General features: G+C 35.7%; 1 protein-coding gene and 1 pseudogene across 2 annotated transcripts; one reads left to right on the top strand and one right to left on the bottom strand.

The window, feature by feature from the left end:
* The first annotated feature begins 404 nt into the window (after positions 1 to 404).
* On the top strand, positions 405 to 18,085 carry LOC105116963 (uncharacterized). 2 transcript variants are annotated; one of them, XM_011014483.1, is made up of 14 exons: positions 405 to 1,108; positions 2,076 to 2,175; positions 2,635 to 2,974; positions 4,515 to 4,627; positions 5,455 to 5,583; positions 5,718 to 5,811; positions 5,906 to 6,016; positions 6,113 to 6,202; positions 15,072 to 15,631; positions 15,759 to 16,024; positions 16,757 to 16,907; positions 17,094 to 17,191; positions 17,271 to 17,352; positions 17,634 to 18,085. In XM_011014483.1, the coding sequence occupies exons 1-14, from the start codon at positions 588 to 590 to the stop codon at positions 17,715 to 17,717; spliced, it is 2,739 nt and encodes a 912-aa protein (XP_011012785.1). In that variant the 5' UTR covers positions 405 to 587; the 3' UTR covers positions 17,718 to 18,085. The 2 variants fall into 2 exon arrangements, with proteins under 2 accessions (XP_011012785.1, XP_011012786.1); XM_011014484.1 differs by lacking the exons at positions 15,072 to 15,631; positions 15,759 to 16,024; positions 16,757 to 16,907; ... (1 more) ...; positions 17,271 to 17,352; positions 17,634 to 18,085 and adding exons at positions 6,842 to 7,107; positions 7,840 to 7,990; positions 8,177 to 8,274; positions 8,354 to 8,435; positions 8,717 to 9,170 and having other exon boundaries at positions 6,113 to 6,714.
* A 1,021-nt stretch (positions 18,086 to 19,106) lies between these two features.
* Positions 19,107 to 20,244, bottom strand: LOC105116964 (cytosolic sulfotransferase 16-like; annotated as a pseudogene).
* Between the last annotated feature and the right edge of the window lie 7,567 nt (positions 20,245 to 27,811).

The following is a 27,811-nucleotide window of genomic DNA, read 5'->3' as shown; positions in this document are numbered from 1 at the left end:
AGGGATCTGTTAGGTGAAGAAACGATTGCAATGTTTTTTGTTTTTTTGTAGTGATTTTTTTTATGTCGTTTGAATCGTTTCAGCTAGGAAAATTGATATTTTCCAACGACTTTTTTACTCTCTAGGATAGCCTTGCCGATGGATGGACAAAACTTAGGTTGTCGCTGATCTTTTTGAAATAATAAACATTAAACTACATGATTCAAATTGAAACATCACTAAATCTCTAGGGACTAAAATAAACATTAAACTATAGACTATATTTCTAGATCTTGCTGCTGGATAATCAACTAACGACCCTCTCTCCGTCTGTCTGATTGCCCTAACCCCCCGTCTTCTTTCTCGTTTCTCGAGCTCGCAACCCCAGCAGAAAGAAAGAGATTCAAAATTTTTCTGATTCCCCTACCCCCCCCCCCCTCCCCTCCTTCTTTCTCGTTTCTTGAGCTCGCAACCCCAGCAGAAAGAGAGAGATTCAAAATTTTTCCCCCAAAAGCCCTCGTCTTTCCATCTGTATGCCAAACTTACCCTCTTCTCACCTCCTCCTCTTCCTCCTCTCCTGAGTTAAGCAAACGGGAATTCAAAAAAGCATGATCGTTAGAACGTACGGTCGGCGAAACAGAGACGGAGGAAGCCTAACGAGAACCTATTCAGATTCATTAGACGACGACGACGTAGCTGACCATAATTACTCCTTCAGCGACTCCTTTTCTCTCTCTCAAGAAACTACCCAATCTAATCAAGATTTCTTCAGCCATAACTTCCCTCTCTCTTCTCAAGAATCCACCTCTTATTCTCTCGATCTCGATCCCTACAATTTCGACGACAATCCCATCTCAAACGGCGTCGTCCCAAGAAAATCGAAGAAGCCGAGGCGTAGTAAGTCAAAATCTGAGAGAAACGGTATTGGGAATTCTAATCTTTTGACTAGCTCGACGACGTTAATGGAGGCTCAAGAATTTGGGGAAATGATGGAGCATGTTGATGAGGTTAATTTTGCGCTTGATGGGTTAAAGAAGGGACAGCCTTTGAGAATTAAGAGAGCTAGTTTGTTGTCTTTGTTAGGGATTTGTGGGACTCAACAACAGAGACGGCTTTTGAGGGCTCAAGGGTATGTGGGTTTTGTTTTTTTTTTTGTTTTGTGATGTTTAAGGATTGAATTTGGAATTATTTCGTGTTTTTGAATTTTTTAAATGGTCTTGGGGATTCTGTGAGTTCTTGAATTTAGAAAAACAGGCGGATTTGAATTTAGAAAGATTCAATTGATGGTTATTGCTTTAGAAATTGTCGGGACCTTTTGAGTTCTTGAAAGGCTGGGTTTGAATTTAGAAAGACTGAATTGAGGGTTATTGCGTTAGAAATTGTTGGGATTGTTTTGGAAGGTATTTGATGGGGAGAGGTTATTGACATTTCAAAGAGTTGTTTTCGGTTGATGGGTTCTCGAGTCTTCGTTTGGAATTTTTCTAGTGTAGTTTAAAGGGTATCGTGAGTTCTTGATTTATTTTTTTGTTTCTTTTACATGGGTTTTTTTGTAGAATTTCTTGTTGCGTTTTGAAATTCCTGATCTTCTTATGGCTTCTTGGAGAGTGCTCTGTTTGATTTTGAGTGTTGTTGTTGGACTGTTTGAAGTTCTTGAAATTAAAGAGATGGGTTGTTTCGTGGGTGATCTTGCTTTGGTTTTGGAATTTGGTACTTTGTTTTACTATGCGTTTGGAATTTATGTCATTTGTTGGTTTTTTTAATGGTTTATGGGTTTTCTGTTTAAGCTTTGAAGTACCTAATCAAGGAATGAGCGGAATATTTTAAAATTAAATTTAATATGGGAGTTCAGTATGAATATCCAAAAGTAGGAAGATCTCTGAGAAGTGAAAGTTATGAATTCTACTTATTACTTCCCATACCATTTGGTGAATGAAATACAGCATGTTGGGTTCTCCTGTTAGATGTTTTGGTTTATGCACACAAAATCACTCCTTTGCTGGTCCGCTATCATGTATTTACTATTCTCATTTTACCGGCCTCAAGTTTCATGTATTATTTCTGGTTCATGTTAAAATTCTAAAGTTTTGTGGTTTCAGGATGGCCAAGACAATAATTGATGCTATTCTGGGCCTCAGCTTTGATGACTCAACAAGCAATCTGGCTGCTGCTGCACTCTTCTATGTTTTGACGAGTGATGTAAGTTCTTTTATGTTTTATACCTATTCTTTCTGTGCTCTCTTGTGCATGTACATGTTTTGTTGAAAACCTCAAAACGAACCTCTGAAATCTATACAAAGGCAATTGGGAATTCAGCATTACCTCCCTCTGAATTCTTAGATACAGTTGTGTTGTCTTTAGTTGTCTGGGCATGGATAAAAGGCAATGACTGACATCAGTTATTTTGAGAGACATAATAATAGCAAGTAGAATCTGTAACTTTACTCATAATTAAGTTCACATGGAGTTCTATGTTTGTACAAGCACAGCTCTTCAGTTTCAGTTTTCAAACATTCTAATGCTCTCAAATCACATGCTGCTGCTTGTAGTTGGTTATTTCTTGTTTGTTTATTTGATTCTCAAGGCTGGAACTCATTTTCTCCATGTATATTGTCACCCATCAGAATAGCTTTGACAGCTTTAATTTCACTGTTTCAGGGTCAAGATGAACACATTTTAGAGTCTCCAACTTGCATCCGTTTTCTTATTAAATTGTTAAAACCCATCATTTCTACTGCCACTGAAGATAAGACTCGAAATATAGGCAGTAAGCTTTTAGCATTACGCAAGGATTCTGACATCTTACGAGATACAAGTAAACTGGCAGATTCTAGCTCTACTGCCATTGCTGCCAAAGTTCAGGAAATTCTTGTTAATTGCAAGGACATGAAGTCACATTCCAGTGATGATAGTAGAACAGAGAGGCCAGAATTGACTCCCAAATGGATTGCATTGTTGACCATGGAGAAAGCTTGTTTATCTAAGATATCTTTTGAAGGTATGCTTGATATCTATCTTCCAATTCTGTTGAAATGAAGTGTTAGTTTTTCATTTCTGTTGCATACTTTCCATAGGCAGCCTGCCATTTATTAGTTTCCTTATGGTTTATTTTTGTCAAAGGATGAATAGTGGTTTTGTTGATCGGAACTATGAATAGATTCCTGGATACCATTTATTATAAAGTTGATATTGTTGATGCAAATGCTTTTACACTAGCTTTTCAGTACTTCTGCTTCTTTCTTCTGACTTATCTTCTTGAAATAGATCTAAAATGCACCATTATGTAATGAACAACATGTCTTAATAATTTCTTTGGCATTTTTATTTGCAAGTTTCAGTGGTGTCTATTTTTGTTTGAATACATGCTGGTGTAGTTTTGTTTTTAGATATTTATTAATTAATAGAGTTAAAAATGATCTAGGCACAAACGAGTTTTACATATTGCTGTTTCTTTGACTTAATTATTCTATATGGACATTTTCTATTGAAATTTATGATTTTTTTATTTTTATCATGGAACAAGAAGAATGCAGGCCATTGTTCATGCAACGTGCTATCAAGAATTGCATGGATTTGGGATGCTATTTTTCAAATTCTTAGTGATTGTTTTGCATGATCATAACTAGAGCAAGCTAGCATTCTGTCCATTTTTTCCATAACAAAAATACCCTTGAGTGTGTTTTGTATTGAAAAATTAATTGAGGGTACAAATGTAATCTCAGATAGGTGGAAACGCCCAATTCTCTGTCTGGAGTACATGTTTCTGTTTTAAATTAATGTTGCTGAGGCTTTTGTGTTTTTATGAGCTCGTTGGCTAATCTATCAAATCTTTATCCCTTTCGTTTGAAACCTAAATTCTATTAAAATTGTATGCAGCAGCTCTTTCATATCTGGATGATAGTGTCTTGGTAAAGAAAATGGTTTTGGAAGCCCATTATCAGTGTTTGATAATCACTCATCTTGTACATAAACAGATTCCATTTTATGGAAGAAACAAGCAAGTCTTTTTAAGCAGGATTCATTATATGGCAGCATTTTGTTTGATCATTGGATAATCTTTTTATCTCAATCTCTCTCTAGAATTCATGATATAAGAAACATAATGAAAACTAAAACAGTTCAGAATCTCTAGTGGGAAACAAGCACTTGTTATTAGGGAGAGATTTGCTCCTTTGTTCTAGATAAGGAAGTGATTGGTAGGTGAAATAATTTTTTTCTTTTGACTGCAGAAATTTCTAAACCAAGGATGGAGAAGGAATAAGAAACACCCCATGAAATTACAATTCTACCCATATTTTAATTTCAATAGAAAAGGCTCTCGTAATATTTTTATCATAGAAAATGGGCACAATGCTAACTTGCTCAAACACAGACAAGTTAGCAAAACCCATAATGATATGTATATTCAGTGCCATATGTGCAAGTCTTTCTCTAGGCAATAGAACCTTGCATGCACGATCATGCATTTTTGCACACACACTCTCTCTCTCCTTTTCTGATTGCTTATTTATTTCACTGTGTGGGTTGCGTTCATTCAGATACATCTGGCATGGTAAGGAAGACAGGGGGGGGCTTTAAGGAAAAGTTACGAGAGCATGGAGGACTTGATGCTGTCTTTGAGGTCACCATGAACTGTCACTCTGTTATAGAGGTGTGAGCTTGTATGTTTGTTTCATCTTTCAGCAATTCACAAAAAATCAAGAGCTTGTATGTTGCTTTAAAGTTTAAGTGCAACTCTTATTCTAGTTAATCATTTGAGAAATGAGGAACAGTTTGCAACTGGGAAATCTGTGCTCAATTAATGTATTCAATTATGGGAAAAATCTGTCATATGCTTTTCTCATCTTATGCATGATAAAATTTTCAGCATTGCTTATTAATCTCTGGTTCTCACATTTAGCTTTATAGCACTGCTCTGTTATTAATTTCTTCATCTTGGAATGTAATTCTATATGGTTCTGAGTGTAGTCATCACTGTTCTCGCCAGAATCAAAGATTAGTGGTGTGCATGCATGCATTTCCCTGTGTTTTACTTTCACCTTATAAGATCTAAAGCAGATCCTAAACCAATGGTGGCACATTAACTTGCTTATCAGTACAGTTTCTTTTGTATATGGAAGTCTTCTTGTGATTTACTTATTCTAAATTGAGTCATTATACCTGATAATAAATTCATTCCTATCTTGATCCATTTCTGTCTGACATTCTAAATAGTGAATGATTGTTTGGAGTTGGTAACTATTGAACACAAATTTATTTGCAGAGGTGGACAGAACATAATTCACCTTCCATTCAGGATGCAAAAGATGACATGCATCTGTTTTGTATATGGAAGTCTTCTTGTGATTTACTTATTCTAAATTGAGTCATTATACCTGATAATAAATTCATTCCTATCTTGATCCATTTCTGTCTGACATTCTAAATAGTGAATGATTGTTTGGAGTTGGTAACTATTGAACACAAATTTATTTGCAGAGGTGGACAAAACATAATTCATCTTCCATTCAGGATACAAAAGATGACATGTGTCACTTGAGCCTGGTGCTGCTTCTGAAATGCTTGAAAATTATGGAAAATGCTACATTTTTGAGTAACGATAATCAGGTGCAATCAAACTAGATTTTGTTCTGTTATTCTTCTCCTGTTTATTCTTCCTCTACTTATTTATTGGGATTTAAAATGCCATTTGAAGCTGAGTTATTGGATTTTAATGTTCATTATTTTCTTCTTTAATACAGACTCATCTGCTTGGAATGAGGGGGAACTCAGATTCTCATGGGCATCGGCTATCTTTTAGTAAAATCATAATAAGCATCATAAAAATTCTATCCAGTAACATTGCTTTCTTGCTCTGTCTATTTCCGGTTCTTAACTAGATTTCTTTTGTCTGGCATGTTTTCTGATGATTGATGGCATTGTTTTTTAGGTCTTTATCTACTTAAGGGTTCTCCCGCTGCTTCCATTGATGGAAACCATTGTAGTCTTTCTGAAAGGAGTGATAATGTTTCTGATTTGGCCTTGATTGATGACGACAGAGGTGTGTGGTAGCCTAATATCACTGTAGTGTTTCTGTTTGGCAGCTGCTCCTCTTTCTCTATCTCTCTTACTAATGATGCATCTTTAATTGTATTAGCAATAGACAGCAATGGGGTTATTTGTATCAGTTCTTCTACAGATTGCTGCAATGAAGAGAGGACCTCCTCTGGGAAACGCTTAAATGCATCTCAGAATTCCATTGCTCAGTTGAGTCTTTCTGCATCCAGTTCTGAAACTGCCACGCGATTTATGAAAAATACTTGTCAACTGAAGATGAGAGTCCCTTCCATGCCCAGTTCATGTAGTGAGACATTAAGGAGTTATGATAGTAATAGGTTGAGGACCAAATTTGGTCTTGTTGAAAAAACTAATTGTACAAAAGACGCCTGCAGTGACTTGTTAGATGATAGCCAAGATCCTTATGCATTTGATGAAGATGATTTTCAGCCCTCAAAGTGGGACTTGCTATCTGGGAAACGAAAAATCTCTCGAACTCGTAATGGTAGGGTAACCCCCAGAGAAGTTGAAAATGGGTGTCAATATAAGCTAACGAGTCAGGAAGAATCAAGTAATGGTGGAAATGGCCTACACAAATCAAGTAACAGGGAACATCATCATTCACAGAAAAGCTCTTATTGCAATGTTCCTGATGAAGAACATTCCAACCTTTTGGCAGACTGTCTTCTCACTGCTATCAAGGTATTCCTCTGAACCATGTTGAGGAATTTCTTCCATGTTCCATTCCTTCTTTTCTTCTGTCAAAGTAAGAGAAGGTTGCTGCATATGCCCTTTTTTTGCCTTTTTAGTCAGAATCTTTTCTTGGCAGGTTCTAATGAATTTAACAAATGACAATCCTATTGGCTGTCAACAAATTGCTGCTTGTGGAGGACTGGAGACTATGTCTTCATTGATTGCTGGCCACTTCCCTTTGTTCAGTTCATCTATATCTTTCTTTGGTGAGATGCAAGAGGACAGTTCAAGCATTCCACTCGAAAATCAGAATGATATTCATCTTACTGATCAAGAGTTGGATTTGCTTGTTGCTATATTGGGCCTACTTGTGAACTTGGTAGAAAAGGATGGGGATAACAGGTCAGTTTTACTTGCCCTATAATCACTGCTCTAATGCATATATTGTTTACTTGCAATTGGTGGATGGCACACAGTGACATGCTTCTTTGTTCTTTATTGCTTTTATGAATTAACCTATTGAAACTTGATTTATTATCCTTGCTGTGTTGCTTTAGAGCTGCTGAAGCTTTCCTTCATGTTAACTATTATCTTTGCAAGTATGATACGAGTAGATTTATACATCCTAGGAATTTCTGAAAATTTGATTTTAGATGGCTACTGCACGTATTGGATTGAACTTGTATTGGCGTTGCTTTCTGACCATCCTTTGGAAGTGTCACTTGTGCTTGTATTTAAGCAACAATTCCTCAAACCAGCTTTCTCCTTGTATTACCTAAATTCCTTGTGCTATTGACTGAGTACATTCAAATTTCTGTGAAATTTCCAATTCTTTATTTTTCATGTTAGATGAGAAGATCGTATTTTGAACACTCCAATAATCTCTATTCAGATTTGCATTTGATGAATTTTAGCAATTGCCCTCCATTTTATGGACTGGCTTAACCCCACTTGGATACCTTTTTGATGATTAGATCTCTCAATTAAGTAGCAGTCTGCTCATTAGGGTTTCCTTCTTTTGATCGTATTGGAGGCATATGGTTCATGTTTCTTTATATATTCATAATTTTCTGGTGGAAAAAGTAATTGTGATGTTTGTTGCCTACCAAAATTTATGGTTAAAGTCGATTGCAGATCAAGGCTTGCTGCAACAAGTATTTTGCTGTCAAGCTCAGAAGGGTCAGAAGATGAGAGTCGCAAGGATGTAATTCCACTACTGTGCTCCATCTTTCTAGCCAACCAAGGTGCAGGTGATGCAGCTGGAGAAGGAAACATCGTGTCTTGGGTGAGCAACCTGCTTAATTTCTAGGAATTTTATTAAATGCAATTTGTTTACACGTGTATGTGGAGATGCATGCAAATAATAGAGTAACATTGAATGTTTATTCTTGTTCATTTTCCTAATACTGTAAGAATAAATTGAATTGTAATTTATGTTTCCAAAATTTTTATGTTATTGGGAATTGTACAGAATGACGAGGCAGCTGTATTACAAGGAGAGAAGGAAGCAGAGAAGATGATTGTTGAAGCTTATTCAGCACTGCTACTTGCATTCCTATCAACTGAAAGGTTTGCTGTGCTCCATCCTTTTGTTCTTGCACATTCTTTTTGGCCCGATGTTTCTCAAATTGTCCTTGTTCAATGACAGCAAGAGCATACATGATTCCATTGCTGATTGCCTCCCGAATCACAACCTGGCTATCCTTGTTCCTGTGTTGGAGAGATTTGTGGTATGTTTTGTTCTTTTCTTTTTTGTCCTAGGGTACATCAAGGCATGAGATTAGTTGCAACTTTGAAATCCATGTCCTCCCTGCATCAACATTCTTTGCTTCTTTTTTTTGAAAAGAAGCATCGCATTTTATAAAAAATGGATCAGGGAGCATTTTGGTAAAATAGTCACTACGTTCCTTGCATTGTAGCTAGCTAGCACGCTGTGACATGTACATGCAAGAGTGAAAACAAAGTAGGCTATTATTTCTCTCTAATAAATTATACATTTTGCTTTCTCCAGGCATTTCACTTGACATTAAACATGATATCACCAGAGACTCATAAAGCTGTGAGCGAAGTGATCGAATCATGTAGAATTCGATGAAATACTTGCTTTTCTGGTTAGTCATGTAAATGTGAGCAATGTGATTGAATCATGTAGAGCATGATGGAAAGTACCAGAAATGCAAAGCTTTGTACAGCCTTTTTTTCTTTCATGTCAAGTCTTTTTTGTACACAGATGGTTTTAGCTTGTCGTAGCACACCAGGGAACTGACTGCAAGCCTGCCTTGGACTGATTTACCTTTTCCAGACTTCCCCACTTTCTTTTCTTTCCTTTTACCCATATTCCATATCATTCTTTTTGTATGACCTAGGCCGAGACGCGAGACGCTTTGTATACAGTAATGAAAGCAGAATCAAATTGTATTGCTTTGTGCATGACATCTATCTGTATGCTCTCTTCAAGGTTTTTATTATGTATTGCAATCGGATGTTTCCCGAGGCGACACTAGCAACACTAGCAGGGGAAAATGTTTTGGGGGATCGCTAAACTATACCACCGTTGAGGGATAAAAGAGTGTCATGAACATATCTCATCACATGATCATTATCAGAGTTTATTATACAAAGGGAGTGATGCTAGCCATGATTCCATATGTAGTGTAGCTATTTTAGATGAAGTGAGGTTCGGTAGATATCCCACAAGGCATCTTTTGAAGAAATATTCCCAATACTCCCTTCCAGATCTTTGTTATCAAATCCTAGGTTTGCTCGATTGCACCTCCGACAATGATACAAAAGGCAGCTTCCCCAAGGCTCTTGTCACGGCAGACAAGTTCCTGATCATGAAGCATCAGCTTATGTTAATAGGAAAGCTTAATTTGCCAAAATTGAAATACAATAGAAGCAGATTTAATTGTGGGTCTAACATTAAAGGGCCTCGTGATGGATTGATATGACGAGATGTTAGCCTGGTTTTACTAACACAACAATCTAAAACGGAAGGGTGATGTTTACAGTGCCATTTATGTAGCTATAGCCTTGTTGGTATGTGAATTATAACAGTGCCATTTATGGATGGTTGTCTCGGTTGGTCTTTGCTCCGCCCTCATGTATGGCTGTCTCGGTTCTTTTAAAACATGTATAGCTGTGAAGAAAAACAAAATGCAGTTTCTGTGAAGAAAACACTCTAATATTATATATTAAATTTATTTTTTTAAAAAAACTGATGAATGGAATGCATGTACTTGTGTTAAAGAATAATAATAATAAAAAAAAGGAATCCCATTTTGAATTCTTACAAACATGCAAGGAAATCCATGGCTCAAGGGTATGTGGGTTTTGTTTTTTTTTTTTGTTTTGTGATGTTTAAGGATTGAATTTGGAATTATTTCGTGTTTTTGAATTTTTTAAATGGTCTTGGGGATTCTGTGAGTTCTTGAATTTAGAAAAACAGGCGGATTTGAATTTAGAAAGATTCAATTGATGGTTATTGCTTTAGAAATTGTCGGGACCTTTTGAGTTCTTGAAAGGCTGGGTTTGAATTTAGAAAGACTGAATTGAGGGTTATTGCGTTAGAAATTGTTGGGATTGTTTTGGAAGGTATTTGATGGGGAGAGGTTATTGACATTTCAAAGAGTTGTTTTCGGTTGATGGGTTCTCGAGTCTTCGTTTGGAATTTTTCTAGTGTAGTTTAAAGGGTATCGTGAGTTCTTGATTTATTTTTTTGTTTCTTTTACATGGGTTTTTTTGTAGAATTTCTTGTTGCGTTTTGAAATTCCTGATCTTCTTATGGCTTCTTGGAGAGTGCTCTGTTTGATTTTGAGTGTTGTTGTTGGACTGTTTGAAGTTCTTGAAATTAAAGAGATGGGTTGTTTCGTGGGTGATCTTGCTTTGGTTTTGGAATTTGGTACTTTGTTTTACTATGCGTTTGGAATTTATGTCATTTGTTGGTTTTTTTAATGGTTTATGGGTTTTCTGTTTAAGCTTTGAAGTACCTAATCAAGGAATGAGCGGAATATTTTAAAATTAAATTTAATATGGGAGTTCAGTATGAATATCCAAAAGTAGGAAGATCTCTGAGAAGTGAAAGTTATGAATTCTACTTATTACTTCCCATACCATTTGGTGAATGAAATACAGCATGTTGGGTTCTCCTGTTAGATGTTTTGGTTTATGCACACAAAATCACTCCTTTGCTGGTCCGCTATCATGTATTTACTATTCTCATTTTACCGGCCTCAAGTTTCATGTATTATTTCTGGTTCATGTTAAAATTCTAAAGTTTTGTGGTTTCAGGATGGCCAAGACAATAATTGATGCTATTCTGGGCCTCAGCTTTGATGACTCAACAAGCAATCTGGCTGCTGCTGCACTCTTCTATGTTTTGACGAGTGATGTAAGTTCTTTTATGTTTTATACCTATTCTTTCTGTGCTCTCTTGTGCATGTACATGTTTTGTTGAAAACCTCAAAACGAACCTCTGAAATCTATACAAAGGCAATTGGGAATTCAGCATTACCTCCCTCTGAATTCTTAGATACAGTTGTGTTGTCTTTAGTTGTCTGGGCATGGATAAAAGGCAATGACTGACATCAGTTATTTTGAGAGACATAATAATAGCAAGTAGAATCTGTAACTTTACTCATAATTAAGTTCACATGGAGTTCTATGTTTGTACAAGCACAGCTCTTCAGTTTCAGTTTTCAAACATTCTAATGCTCTCAAATCACATGCTGCTGCTTGTAGTTGGTTATTTCTTGTTTGTTTATTTGATTCTCAAGGCTGGAACTCATTTTCTCCATGTATATTGTCACCCATCAGAATAGCTTTGACAGCTTTAATTTCACTGTTTCAGGGTCAAGATGAACACATTTTAGAGTCTCCAACTTGCATCCGTTTTCTTATTAAATTGTTAAAACCCATCATTTCTACTGCCACTGAAGATAAGACTCGAAATATAGGCAGTAAGCTTTTAGCATTACGCAAGGATTCTGACATCTTACGAGATACAAGTAAACTGGCAGATTCTAGCTCTACTGCCATTGCTGCCAAAGTTCAGGAAATTCTTGTTAATTGCAAGGACATGAAGTCACATTCCAGTGATGATAGTAGAACAGAGAGGCCAGAATTGACTCCCAAATGGATTGCATTGTTGACCATGGAGAAAGCTTGTTTATCTAAGATATCTTTTGAAGGTATGCTTGATATCTATCTTCCAATTCTGTTGAAATGAAGTGTTAGTTTTTCATTTCTGTTGCATACTTTCCATAGGCAGCCTGCCATTTATTAGTTTCCTTATGGTTTATTTTTGTCAAAGGATGAATAGTGGTTTTGTTGATCGGAACTATGAATAGATTCCTGGATACCATTTATTATAAAGTTGATATTGTTGATGCAAATGCTTTTACACTAGCTTTTCAGTACTTCTGCTTCTTTCTTCTGACTTATCTTCTTGAAATAGATCTAAAATACACCATTATGTAATGAACAACATGTCTTAATAATTTCTTTGGCATTTTTATTTGCAAGTTTCAGTGGTGTCTATTTTTGTTTGAATACATGCTGGTGTAGTTTTGTTTTTAGATATTTATTAATTAATAGAGTTAAAAATGATCTAGGCACAAACGAGTTTTACATATTGCTGTTTCTTTGACTTAATTATTCTATATGGACATTTTCTATTGAAATTTATGATTTTTTTATTTTTATCATGGAACAAGAAGAATGCAGGCCATTGTTCATGCAACGTGCTATCAAGAATTGCATGGATTTGGGATGCTATTTTTCAAATTCTTAGTGATTGTTTTGCATGATCATAACTAGAGCAAGCTAGCATTCTGTCCATTTTTTCCATAACAAAAATACCCTTGAGTGTGTTTTGTATTGAAAAATTAATTGAGGGTACAAATGTAATCTCAGATAGGTGGAAACGCCCAATTCTCTGTCTGGAGTACATGTTTCTGTTTTAAATTAATGTTGCTGAGGCTTTTGTGTTTTTATGAGCTCGTTGGCTAATCTATCAAATCTTTATCCCTTTCGTTTGAAACCTAAATTCTATTAAAATTGTATGCAGCAGCTCTTTCATATCTGGATGATAGTGTCTTGGTAAAGAAAATGGTTTTGGAAGCCCATTATCAGTGTTTGATAATCACTCATCTTGTACATAAACAGATTCCATTTTATGGAAGAAACAAGCAAGTCTTTTTAAGCAGGATTCATTATATGGCAGCATTTTGTTTGATCATTGGATAATCTTTTTATCTCAATCTCTCTCTAGAATTCATGATATAAGAAACATAATGAAAACTAAAACAGTTCAGAATCTCTAGTGGGAAACAAGCACTTGTTATTAGGGAGAGATTTGCTCCTTTGTTCTAGATAAGGAAGTGATTGGTAGGTGAAATAATTTTTTTCTTTTGACTGCAGAAATTTCTAAACCAAGGATGGAGAAGGAATAAGAAACACCCCATGAAATTACAATTCTACCCATATTTTAATTTCAATAGAAAAGGCTCTCGTAATATTTTTATCATAGAAAATGGGCACAATGCTAACTTGCTCAAACACAGACAAGTTAGCAAAACCCATAATGATATGTATATTCAGTGCCATATGTGCAAGTCTTTCTCTAGGCAATAGAACCTTGCATGCACGATCATGCATTTTTGCACACACACTCTCTCTCTCCTTTTCTGATTGCTTATTTATTTCACTGTGTGGGTTGCGTTCATTCAGATACATCTGGCATGGTAAGGAAGACAGGGGGGGGCTTTAAGGAAAAGTTACGAGAGCATGGAGGACTTGATGCTGTCTTTGAGGTCACCATGAACTGTCACTCTGTTATAGAGGTGTGAGCTTGTATGTTTGTTTCATCTTTCAGCAATTCACAAAAAATCAAGAGCTTGTATGTTGCTTTAAAGTTTAAGTGCAACTCTTATTCTAGTTAATCATTTGAGAAATGAGGAACAGTTTGCAACTGGGAAATCTGTGCTCAATTAATGTATTCAATTATGGGAAAAATCTGTCATATGCTTTTCTCATCTTATGCATGATAAAATTTTCAGCATTGCTTATTAATCTCTGGTTCTCACATTTAGCTTTATAGCACTGCTCTGTTATTAATTTCTTCATCTTGGAATGTAATTCTATATGGTTCTGAGTGTAGTCATCACTGTTCTCGCCAGAATCAAAGATTAGTGGTGTGCATGCATGCATTTCCCTGTGTTTTACTTTCACCTTATAAGATCTAAAGCAGATCCTAAACCAATGGTGGCACATTAACTTGCTTATCAGTACAGTTTCTTTTGTATATGGAAGTCTTCTTGTGATTTACTTATTCTAAATTGAGTCATTATACCTGATAATAAATTCATTCCTATCTTGATCCATTTCTGTCTGACATTCTAAATAGTGAATGATTGTTTGGAGTTGGTAACTATTGAACACAAATTTATTTGCAGAGGTGGACAGAACATAATTCACCTTCCATTCAGGATGCAAAAGATGACATGCATCTGTTTTGTATATGGAAGTCTTCTTGTGATTTACTTAATCTAAATTGAGTCATTATCCCTGATAATAAATTCATGCCTTCTTGGTCCATTTCTGTCTTTGACATTCTAATTAGTGATTGTTTGGAGATGGTAACTATTGAACACAAATTTATTTGCAGAGGTGGACAAAACATAATTCATCTTCCATTCAGGATACAAAAGATGACATGTGTCACTTGAGCCTGGTGCTGCTTCTGAAATGCTTGAAAATTATGGAAAATGCTACATTTTTGAGTAACGATAATCAGGTGCAATCAAACTAGATTTTGTTCTGTTATTCTTCTCCTGTTTATTCTTCCTCTACTTATTTATTGGGATTTAAAATGCCATTTGAAGCTGAGTTATTGGATTTTAATGTTCATTATTTTCTTCTTTAATACAGACTCATCTGCTTGGAATGAGGGGGAACTCAGATTCTCATGGGCATCGGCTATCTTTTAGTAAAATCATAATAAGCATCATAAAAATTCTATCCAGTAACATTGCTTTCTTGCTCTGTCTATTTCCGGTTCTTAACTAGATTTCTTTTGTCTGGCATGTTTTCTGATGATTGATGGCATTGTTTTTTAGGTCTTTATCTACTTAAGGATTCTCCCGCTGCTTCCATTGATGGAAACCATTGTAGTCTTTCTGAAAGGAGTGATAATGTTTCTGATTTGGCCTTGATTGATGACGACAGAGGTGTGTGGTAGCCTAATATCACTGTAGTGTTTCTGTTTGGCAGCTGCTCCTCTTTCTCTATCTCTCTTACTAATGATGCATCTTTAATTGTATTAGCAATAGACAGCAATGGGGTTATTTGTATCAGTTCTTCTACAGATTGCTGCAATGAAGAGAGGACCTCCTCTGGGAAACGCTTAAATGCATCTCAGAATTCCATTGCTCAGTTGAGTCTTTCTGCATCCAGTTCTGAAACTGCCACGCGATTTATGAAAAATACTTGTCAACTGAAGATGAGAGTCCCTTCCATGCCCAGTTCATGTAGTGAGACATTAAGGAGTTATGATAGTAATAGGTTGAGGACCAAATTTGGTCTTGTTGAAAAAACTAATTGTACAAAAGACGCCTGCAGTGACTTGTTAGATGATAGCCAAGATCCTTATGCATTTGATGAAGATGATTTTCAGCCCTCAAAGTGGGACTTGCTATCTGGGAAACGAAAAATCTCTCGAACTCGTAATGGTAGGGTAACCCCCAGAGAAGTTGAAAATGGGTGTCAATATAAGCTAACGAGTCAGGAAGAATCAAGTAATGGTGGAAATGGCCTACACAAATCAAGTAACAGGGAACATCATCATTCACAGAAAAGCTCTTATTGCAATGTTCCTGATGAAGAACATTCCAACCTTTTGGCAGACTGTCTTCTCACTGCTATCAAGGTATTCCTCTGAACCATGTTGAGGAATTTCTTCCATGTTCCATTCCTTCTTTTCTTCTGTCAAAGTAAGAGAAGGTTGCTGCATATGCCCTTTTTTTGCCTTTTTAGTCAGAATCTTTTCTTGGCAGGTTCTAATGAATTTAACAAATGACAATCCTATTGGCTGTCAACAAATTGCTGCTTGTGGAGGACTGGAGACTATGTCTTCATTGATTGCTGGCCACTTCCCTTTGTTCAGTTCATCTATATCTTTCTTTGGTGAGATGCAAGAGGACAGTTCAAGCATTCCACTCGAAAATCAGAATGATATTCATCTTACTGATCAAGAGTTGGATTTGCTTGTTGCTATATTGGGCCTACTTGTGAACTTGGTAGAAAAGGATGGGGATAACAGGTCAGTTTTACTTGCCCTATAATCACTGCTCTAATGCATATATTGTTTACTTGCAATTGGTGGATGGCACACAGTGACATGCTTCTTTGTTCTTTATTGCTTTTATGAATTAACCTATTGAAACTTGATTTATTATCCTTGCTGTGTTGCTTTAGAGCTGCTGAAGCTTTCCTTCATGTTAACTATTATCTTTGCAAGTATGATACGAGTAGATTTATACATCCTAGGAATTTCTGAAAATTTGATTTTAGATGGCTACTGCACGTATTGGATTGAACTTGTATTGGCGTTGCTTTCTGACCATCCTTTGGAAGTGTCACTTGTGCTTGTATTTAAGCAACAATTCCTCAAACCAGCTTTCTCCTTGTATTACCTAAATTCCTTGTGCTATTGACTGAGTACATTCAAATTTCTGTGAAATTTCCAATTCTTTATTTTTCATGTTAGATGAGAAGATCGTATTTTGAACACTCCAATAATCTCTATTCAGATTTGCATTTGATGAATTTTAGCAATTGCCCTCCATTTTATGGACTGGCTTAACCCCACTTGGATACCTTTTTGATGATTAGATCTCTCAATTAAGTAGCAGTCTGCTCATTAGGGTTTCCTTCTTTTGATCGTATTGGAGGCATATGGTTCATGTTTCTTTATATATTCATAATTTTCTGGTGGAAAAAGTAATTGTGATGTTTGTTGCCTACCAAAATTTATGGTTAAAGTCGATTGCAGATCAAGGCTTGCTGCAACAAGTATTTTGCTGTCAAGCTCAGAAGGGTCAGAAGATGAGAGTCGCAAGGATGTAATTCCACTACTGTGCTCCATCTTTCTAGCCAACCAAGGTGCAGGTGATGCAGCTGGAGAAGGAAACATCGTGTCTTGGGTGAGCAACCTGCTTAATTTCTAGGAATTTTATTAAATGCAATTTGTTTACACGTGTATGTGGAGATGCATGCAAATAATAGAGTAACATTGAATGTTTATTCTTGTTCATTTTCCTAATACTGTAAGAATAAATTGAATTGTAATTTATGTTTCCAAAATTTTTATGTTATTGGGAATTGTACAGAATGATGAGGCAGCTGTATTACAAGGAGAGAAGGAAGCAGAGAAGATGATTGTTGAAGCTTATTCAGCACTGCTACTTGCATTCCTATCAACTGAAAGGTTTGCTGTGCTCCATCCTTTTGTTCTTGCACATTCTTTTTGGCCCGATGTTTCTCAAATTGTCCTTGTTCAATGACAGCAAGAGCATACATGATTCCATTGCTGATTGCCTCCCGAATCACAACCTGGCTATCCTTGTTCCTGTGTTGGAGAGATTTGTGGTATGTTTTGTTCTTTTGTTTTTTGTCCTAGGGTACATCAAGGCATGAGATTAGTTGCAACTTTGAAATCCATGTCCTCCCTGCATCAACATTCTTTGCTTCTTTTTTTTGAAAAGAAGCATCGCATTTTATAAAAAATGGATCAGGGAGCATTTTGGTAAAATAGTCACTACGTTCCTTGCATTGTAGCTAGCTAGCACGCTGTGACATGTACATGCAAGAGTGAAAACAAAGTAGGCTATTATTTCTCTCTAATAAATTATACATTTTGCTTTCTCCAGGCATTTCACTTGACATTAAACATGATATCACCAGAGACTCATAAAGCTGTGAGCGAAGTGATTGAATCATGTAGAATCCGATGAAATACTTGCTTTTCTGGTTACTCATTTAGATGTGAGCAATGTGATTGAATCATGTAGAGCATGATGGAAAGTACCAGAAATGCAAAGCTTTGTACAGCCTTTTTTTCTTTCATGTCAAGTCTTTTTTGTACACAGATGGTTTTAGCTTGTCGTAGCACACCAGGGAACTGACTGCAAGCCTGCCTTGGACTGATTTACCTTTTCCAGACTTCCCCACTTTCTTTTCTTTCCTTTTACCCATATTCCATATCATTCTTTTTGTATGACCTAGGCCGAGACGCGAGACGCTTTGTATACAGTAATGAAAGCAGAATCAAATTGTATTTCTTTGTGCATGACATCTATCTGTATGCTCTCATCAAGGTTTTTATTATGTATTGCAATCGGATGTTTCCCGAGGCGACACTAGCAACACTAGCAGGGGAAAATGTTTTGGGGGATCGCTAAACTATACCACCGTTGAGGGATAAAAGAGTGTCATGAACATATCTCATCACATGATCATTATCAGAGTTTATTATACAAAGGGAGTGATGCTAGCCATGATTCCATATGTAGTGTAGCTATTTTAGATGAAGTGAGGTTCGGTAGATATCCCACAAGGCATCTTTTGAAGAAATATTCCCAATACTCCCTTCCAGATCTTTGTTATCAAATCCTAGGTTTGCTCGATTGCACCTCCGACAATGATACAAAAGGCAGCTTCCCCAAGGCTCTTGTCACGGCAGACAAGTTCCTGATCATGAAGCATCAGCTTATGTTAATAGGAAAGCTTAATTTGCCAAAATTGAAATACAATAGAAGCAGATTTAATTGTGGGTCTAACATTAAAGGGCCTCGTGATGGATTGATATGACGAGATGTTAGCCTGGTTTTACTAACACAACAATCTAAAACGGAAGGGTGATGTTTACAGTGCCATTTATGTAGCTATAGCCTTGTTGGTATGTGAATTATAACAGTGCCATTTATGGATGGTTGTCTCGGTTGGTCTTTGCTCCGCCCTCATGTATGGCTGTCTCGGTTGTTTTAAAACATGTATAGCTGTGAAGAAAAACACACTGCAATTTCTGTGAAGAAAACACTCTAATATTATATATTAGAGTAAATTTATTTTTTAGAAAAACTGATGAATGGAATGCATGCGCTCGTGTTAAAGAATAAAAAAAAAAGAATCCCATTTTGAATTCTTACAAACATGCAAGGAAATCAATGAAAGTCACAAACACAGATTCACAAAAGAACATTGCTTATTGACATGGATGATTCACAAAGTCACAAACACAGATTCACAAAAAAGTCACAAACACAGATTCACAAAAGAACATTGCTTATTGACATGGACGATTCGCAAAATGTGAATACTTGCTAGGAAATACAAGAGATGAACTGGGAGGTATTTATTGGGATACAAGGTTGCTGTTTCACGAGATTTTGATAACATCTTTTGATGAACCCACTTCGGCAATAATCATAAGCAAATGGGACCCCAGGCAGAGTCATCTGGGCAGCTTCAAGCCCGAACCCTTGAGCTTCCGCTCCATTATGTCATCTAGACGCGCTCCCATTTCAGGTGTCAAGGGAGTTGACCAGTCGCCTATCTCACCTTTCCTGAAGTATAAACTATTTTGAATAGCAATTGATGTGTCTGGACGGTGCTTCCCATTTTTATTCACCTCCAGGTGGCTCAACTTATCAAAACTGCACAAGCTTATTATCTTCTGCACCTCCCCTTCGTCCTCTTCCTCTAAGGTGAAGGAACAACCCATAAACTCATGAGCTAATTTCTTAACATGAGCAGCGGTATCTTTCTTCATTTCCTCGTATGTCAAGAACAATATCTTCACAGAGAACTCGAATCTTGCTCTCCAATACCTTAGAACATGGTCCCAGTACGGTCCCAAGATTGAAATTCCATTGCAAAACATCTCAAAGGCCTTTTCCAGAGGAAGAGGTTCAACATTTTTCGACTTTTGACGCGCGGAAAAAAAACACCACGAAGAAACAAAAGCATCCTTTGCGTCCCTGCAAATGTAAATAATCTTGCAACTAGAAGAAATGATAGATTTAGGTAAACAACTGTAAGGAACATGAGTAGAAACCAGAGGAATTGCAAAGTCCCGATTACTTGGGTCTTGAGCAAGGTCATATTCCAAATATGGAACACAGTCATGTGGCATCTTGGTACGTAAAGGACTAGTTGTTGAACCACTTAAACGGAATCGTGTAAAAGTAGCAAAAGTGAGGGCCTTAAGCCAAGTTGTGCCAGTTTTTGGAGACCTGGCGACAAATATATCAGAGGATTTAGGATTGAACTGCTAATGAACAGAAATGAGCCCTTCCAAGAAGAAGGAAGAGTACCAAAAGCCTTGGTACTGGTAATAATCATCCCCCCTCAAGCCTTTAACTTTTGGAAGGTGGACATCACTTCACTGTAACTTTTGGCTTCTTTTTTCCTCGCTGCACTTTCACCAGAATCCAAGATTTGGGTGGAAGGCAAAGAGGATTCCATGAAAGTAAAAAAAGAAATATAATGTGAAGGAAAGGCCATGGCAGCTATTTGTAGCGAGTTGAGAGCTGGTTTAATTTTTAGCACCAAGGTAAAGACAGTATGGGTTCGACATACATATCGAACCCCATATGTTTAGATATGATAACCAAATAAGTTTAAGATAATAATGTTCAAGAAAGTAACTAATTTTTCTTGAATCTAATTTTAGAAAAGAACTTGATTTCTATAAACACAACTAAATTTAATATCTTAAACTTTAATTTTTTTATATTTTTTAAAGTATATAAAAATTCTTGAAGGACCCATTATATAGACAAGAATTTTTTTATTTTTATTAATGCCATCAAGATAATTATACTATAAACCTTTGTTTTTTCAAAAGAATATAACTTATGAGTTATAAATATATTATAAGATCTCAAAAACAAAGGTTTATAATCTTTAATTTTTTACTGCATTTATTTTCTCAGAGTATTTTTTTATAAAATATACATTTAATTTTTCTTTAAAAAAATTTATTTAAACATTGAATCGTCTTTATATCCATGAAAAAAAATGCTTTTGAAAATACTAACCATAGGCAGCTTTAACCTATCAAAGATATTCAGTATAAACTATTAACTATTATTATTGCTAATCAGAATATCATCAACCAGTGAAAAATATTTATTTCGACCCTAGTAGCATTTTTTTATCCCCCGTCATATAATAGCTCCGAGTCCTCCAGTCTCGATCTTTTGAGGAATATTTACAGCCCCCAGCTCCACAACTCTGTCCCCGAAATTAGCTATATCGACCAATTGATCTATGACATTTCTCACTTGATGAGATTTTACATAATAGATAGTGGCTCGCTGTGGAACATCACGATGCATTTGACAACAGAGGTGGATCTCATATATATATCTGAAATTGAAAATGCATTTAGCATTGATGCGGTCTTGCGTTTTCTATGTTTTTTTTATATTTTTTAAATATTTTAATGTGTCGATATTAAAAATTAATGTTAAAAAATTTTAAAAATTATATTATTTCAATATATTTTTAGATAAAAACATTTTAAATTATAATTATTATTATACTCCCAAGCAGCTACTAAATAAAATATAAAGGAACACATAGAAAAAAAAACTCAATTTAGAGAACAAGAAACTCTTGAAGGAGAAAAGGAGAGATGCAAAGAACATTAACCAAAGATTTCCTTTGTTTTTGGAAAGTTGAAAAAAAATATATCAGTGGATTGAGCCTTGAAGTGTGGCACAAAATATATCAGTGAATTGAGGCTTGAAGTGTTCTTGAACTCACATGAGTCTTCCCAAGAAGGACGGAAACGTCCCAAAAACCTTTAACATCTTATAAAGTTTGAAATTCTATTCTGTATATTTATTCATGCTTTACAACTAATATATATAATTCAAAGAAATGAAATTACGATTTAAGAATAAAGCCTAAACAATTGCTAACAGAAAAATAATTCCTAAACATAAGTTTCTAATAACTAGACAATGAGTTATATATAGAATGTGAAGATATATGTGCAGATATAGCGTTGATGTGCAGATATGACGTTGATACTCCCCTTCAAGTTAGAGCATGGAGATCTGTAACGCCCAACTTGCGTGATAATGCTTGGAAGTGGTCTCATCCTAAAGCTTTGGTGAAAATATCAACAAGCTGATTGAAGGTTGATATATGTCTGGTTGTCATAGTATAAGAGCATGGGTTTGGAATGGTAAATGTTGAGATCATGAAGAAGTGTTTTAAGTCATGTGAGTTCACAATTAGTAGAAGTAAGAGCCCGGTACTCAGCTTTAGCAGAAGAACGAGAGACGGTTTGTTGCTTCTTAGTACGCCAGGAAATAGGACTAGTGCCGAGTTAAATAAAAAAACCTGTCGTGGATCTGCGAGTGAGTGGACAACTAGCCCAGTGTGAATCAGAGTAAGCTGAGACTTGAAGATTGCTGGAAGCAGGAAAGAATAAACCTTGGTCTGGAGTGGATTTAATATAACAAAGAACACAAACAACAACATCATAATGGGGCTATCACGGCTGATGCATAAATTGGCTCAGAATATTGATTGAAAACACGATGTCAGGACAGGTGATGGTAGGTAGATGAGACGCCCAACAAGTCGTCGAAAAGAGCTTGGATCAGGAAGAAGATCACCATCAACATTGTTAAGTTTCAAATTTTGTTCCATAGGGAAAGTAGTGGGGCGAGTACCAAGATGACCACTGTCAGCAAGAATGTTAAGAGCATATTTGCGTTGATTCAAGGATATACCAATAGGAGAATGAGCACCTCAAGTCCAAGAAAATATTTTAATTTGTCAAGATCCTTAATGTGAAAGTGATGAGCAAGCATAGTCTTCAAGTTAATAATGGCAAAAAGATCATTACCTACTATAATAATGTCTTCAACATAAACCAATATGAAAGTGAAAGACTAACCCTGAGAGAGTTTGAAGAGTGGGTAATCAACCTGAGATTGGATGAAACCTAGCAAGCAGAATAAAGCATAATTTAAAGAACCAATTACGAGATGCTTGCTTGAGGCCATAGATGGATTTCTGAAGATAACAAACAAGAGTTGTTATTGGTGTGCAATAACCTAGTGAAGGAGACATATAGACTTCCTCATCAAGATTGTCATGTAAGAAGGCATTGTTAACGTCCAATTGGAAAAGGTGTCATTATCGAGTTGCAGCAACTGCAAGAATACATCTAACAGTAACAAGTTTAGCAACAGGAGCAAAAGTGTCATGATAATCCAAACCTTCTATCTGAGTATATCCCTCGGCCACTAAACGAGCTTTGTGTTGTTCTATGGATCCATCAACCCAAATTTTGGTTTTGAACACCCATTTATAGCCAATGGGTTTTTTGCTAGGTGGAAGGGGTTGAAGAATCCAAGTATGGTTTGCTTCTAAGGCTTGAATTTCAGCTGTCATGGCATTGCACCAATGAGGATGGCACATAGCTTGAGAATATGATGTGGGATCAAGATGTTGAGATAATGCAGAAAGAAAAACTAGATAGTGGTTAGAAAAATGATGATAAGATAAAAAGGAAGAGAGACAATGAGCAGTACCTTAGAAAGATCGTGGAACAGCAGAAGTTGTAAGGGACTTTGGAAGGGAAAAACAGATGTAATCGTTGAGGTAAGATGGACGTGTAACAGCTTGTTTTGGTCGTGAGATGAGATCTTGAGGTGGTAAGGAAGGAGATGGTGATATGAGTGGTGAGGGAGGAATTATGGAAGGGGAAGGTGATGATGCTGGTAAACTAGATGAGGAAGGAATATCAGGAATTGGAAATGGAAGGACTGGAGCAGTTATAGGAGGTGAAGGTATGAGGTGATGAGGAAAATTATGTTCTTCAAAAGTAACATCACGGGAGATGAAGAGCTTGTGATTTTCTAGATCATAGACACGGTAAGCTTTATAGTTGGCAAGATAACCTAAGAAAACACAACGTGAAGCTCGAGGAGAGAATTTATCTTGATGTTGACGGGGGGTTTGGGCATAGCATAAACAACCAAACACTCATAAGTGTGTATATGATGGTGGTTTTAAGAAAAGGAGCTCATAAGGGGACTTATGTTTCAGGCTAGGGATGGGGTTCGATTAATTAAATAAGTGGCTGTGAGAATACATTCTCCCCAGAATGAGATGGGAAGATTAGCTTGAAAACGTAAACACTAGGCCACATTAAGTAAATGGCGATGTTTCCATTCGGCAACACTATTTTGTTAAGATGTATCCACACACGTGCGTTTATGAAGAATGTCATGATCATAAAAAAAAGTTTGGAGTTTATTAGACAGGAATTCTTGACCATTATCGGTCCACACATGGCGAATAATGCAATTAAATTGAGTTTTAACCATGGCAAAAAAAATTATAAAGCAAGTAAAAGTATCAGATTTTATGTGCATGAGATAGACCCATGTTGTGCGTGAGAAATCATCCATGATGGTTAAAAAATAATGGGCTCCTGAATGTGATGTAGTAGGATAACCACCCCATATATCACAATAAATTTGATTGAAATAAAATGTGCTTTTATTTGTATTCAAAGAAAAAGGTAAACGAGTGTGTTTTGTTGTAGCACATATATCATAAGCCAAATGTTGACTTATAAAACATTAGAAAGGGAGATATCAGGTGAAATATGTAATGTGCCAGTATGAGTTATAAAAACAACATCACCATTTGGAAGTGTAATGGGACATAATTGATGCAGAGATTGAACATTATTAAGGGATGGTAAATTTAAAGTTATATGATCTGAGCCACTTGAATCGATAATCCATTCATGATTAGAAAAATAAGTAGAATTGCAAGAAGCAAGGTTACCAATAAAGTTGGCAGAATTGGTGTTCAAAACCAAATTATTCAATGGTGATAGAAGATCCAAAAGGCGAGAGCATTGGTCACTAGTGAGGCCGGGAATATTAATCTCAAAAGGTGTTGAAGAACTGATGGCATTATTCACTGCCATTGATGAGCCAGCATGTTCATTAATTGCTTCATGGTATTGAGATTTGTTCTTGAGGTAACCATGCAGCTTGTAACAATTGGATTTCTAGTGACCATCATGATCATGGTAGTCGCATTTTAGACGACCATATCCTCTTCCCTTATTATCAGAACGATGTGCAAGAAGACAAGGAGCTACTATAGCAGCAGATTCTGTTGGAATACTGGAGATATGCAGGGGATGTTGCTTCTTTTCTTAATGCAGAATTGAATATACTTTGGTGACAGGAGGTAAAGAATCCATAGCTAAAATTTATCTATGAATTGGAGCATAAGAATCATGTAATCCCATCAAGAACTTAAAAACTCGCTTAATATCTTGCATATGAGTCAATTCTTTTAAGACACCACAAGTGCATTTTGGTGCAAGAATGAACATTGCAAGCTTATTTTAGTAACCCTTAAGTGTAGTGAAATATGCAGGAATAGTCATAGAACCTTGGATAAGGGTAGCAACATCACACTTTAATTTAAAAATCCTGGGATTGTTAGTTTAAGAGAAACAATCTTCAAGATCAAGCCATACATCACAAGGACAGTCATGATAAATCAAACTATTAACAATTGATTTATCAATGGAGTTGAGAATCCATGATAAAACCATGTCACTGCAGCACTCCCACAATTGAATTTCTACTCTGGAAGATGTTGGTTTGGAGAGAGAACCATTAACAAAACTTAGTTTGTTTTTAGCATTTAATGCCATTTTCATGGCTCGCTTCCGGGTAGGGTAATTGTCACCATTAAGAAGAATGGAAACCAGAATGGAACCTGGGTGATCAGTAGAGTGAAGAAAATATGGAGATGATATATTAGGAATTGATGAAGATGTGGTATTAGACATGGCTACAAGAAGAAGATATGCAGCAGAATGAAGAAGACCTAAGGATGAAGAATGTATATAGAGACTGAAGAACTTGTATAGAGACAGAACGCTCTTATACTATGTAAAGTTTGAAATTCTATTATGTATATTTATTCATGCTTTACAACTAATATATATAATATAGAGAAATGAAATCACGATCCAAGAATAAAGCCTAAACAATTGCTAACGGAAAAATAATTCCTAAACATAAGTTTCTAATAACTGGACAATAAGGTATATATGAAATGTGAAGATATATGTGCAAATATGATGCTGATGTGTAGATATGACGTTGATATTGTTAGGAAAGTTTAGGATGGAAACAAATATGGAGTTAGCCTAGAGGCGTGAAAACATTATCTTTAAGGTGTTTATTTGTCCCACACAGAGATAACACCTCCAGGATACAACTAAACCCTCTAAACCTTTAAAAGAATGAGAAGATAAGACCAATAAAAGAATATATGTATTTTGTTGTTATATTTCTTTTCTTTGTAGTAACATGCTTTTATAGACTTGAAACATAATGATGAAACAATATAATTGTTCATAAAATAATATGAATGTTGATGAACCACTATGATTGTTCATCAAACAATATGACTATTGATGAAACATTATGGTTCGTCATCAAACAATATGATTGGTGATGAAATAATATGATTGTTCATCAAACAGTATGACTTTTCATGAAACAGTATAACTATTCATATTAAGTTCCAAGTTCAAAGTTCAAAATGTTATCCTTTGATATTTTCAATATCCATATAATAACATTAGGAAGCCAAAAATGAGAGTTTGTCCATCATGGTTTAATTTACTGCACAATAGAAACCCACACTTAGAAACATTAGGAGGGAATGTTTCTTTCTAATATGGGATAAACATCTTTTCTTTTATTCATTTACAAACTACACCAACAATCCCCCACTAGTTTGTAATGAAGGTCTTTTCACTTGATAGAATTATGCTTACAAGAAGGTATTTTGCAATTTAAACCTTCAATTAGTGTTAGAACTTGAGTCCTACTAAAGTTAATGGTGTCCGCAGATTAAACCAATACTTTTGTTATAGAATAAAAGATACTACACACATAATACTATCCAAACTCTTAAAGAGGTTTACAACTATTTAGCACTATTATGGCCATGTGCTAAAATCATATTTTTTTTTTGAATATTTACAAGAGAAAACTCTAACTCTTGTCAAAAGTGGCACCACTTTTATATTCATATAGGTGAAATTATACATATCTTTATTACATTAGACATGAACTTTAAATTCCATTAAGAGCCCACACTCATCCTACTTTTCATAATAGAACACACTGAATACTATTAGAAGAGGGACTTAAATTAATTATTAGTGTCTAACAGATACAAAATAGTAACTTGTTATTACCTATTAAACTAAGAGATAAGCTTTTTGCTAATCTGAAGTTGAGTTCCTATTACTGGTATCTTTAATAACGGGTTTCAACCCCATTCCATTAGTTGTTTTTCCTACCATGTCTCTAGATAGTCCTTTTGTGAGTGGATCTGCTAAATTATTCACAGACTTTACATAGAAAATGGTGATTACACCATTTGTAATCAACTCTCGAATATATCTATGTTGAATGCTTGTGTGTCTTGACTTACCATTGCAAATGTTACTATAAGCTTGAAACATAGTTGTTTCATTATCGCAGTATAAAGAAATAGCTGACATAGGTTGTGGCCACAACTTAATATCAAACAACATATTTCTTAGTCATTCTTCTTCTTTACCTGCAGCAGCTATAGCAATAAATTTTGATTCCATAGTAGAATAACAGATGCATGTTTGTTTCTTAGATGCCCAAGATATTGCACCTCCTCCAAATGAGAAAATCCATCATGATGTGGACTTATTATCACTTGAACTAGTCATCCAACTTGCATCACTATATCCTTCAATCACAGCTGGAAAATCATAATAAAACAAGCCTAAATCGATCGTTCTTTTTAGATAACCAAAGACTCTTATAATAGCCTTCCAATGATCTATATTCGGCTTGCTTGTATATCTTGATAACTTACATATAGCAAAAGCATATCTGGTCTTGTACAATTCATAGAATACATAAGACTTCCAATGGCACTAGCATATTCTAGTTATGCTACCACTTTATCATAATAATCATTTAACTTC

The sequence above is a fragment of the Populus euphratica genome, unplaced genomic scaffold (assembly GCF_000495115.2).
Source record: "Populus euphratica unplaced genomic scaffold, PopEup_1.0 scaffold1131.1, whole genome shotgun sequence".
Taxonomy (NCBI): Eukaryota; Viridiplantae; Streptophyta; class Magnoliopsida; order Malpighiales; family Salicaceae; genus Populus; species Populus euphratica.
Note: the sequence above shows the minus strand (reverse complement) of the source record. Positions and strands in the feature narration are given on the sequence as shown.

Bases quoted from the DNA above. Each gene is read 5' to 3' on its own strand.
- LOC105116963 (XM_011014483.1), top strand. From the start codon at position 588: ATGATCGTTAGAACGTACGGTCGGCGAAACAGAGACGGAGGAAGCCTA. The intron at 6,017-6,112 runs GTGTGTGGTAGC...TAATTGTATTAG, and splicing joins CTTGATTGATGACGACAGAG to CAATAGACAGCAATGGGGTT. The intron at 17,353-17,633 runs GTATGTTTTGTT...TGCTTTCTCCAG, and splicing joins CTGTGTTGGAGAGATTTGTG to GCATTTCACTTGACATTAAA.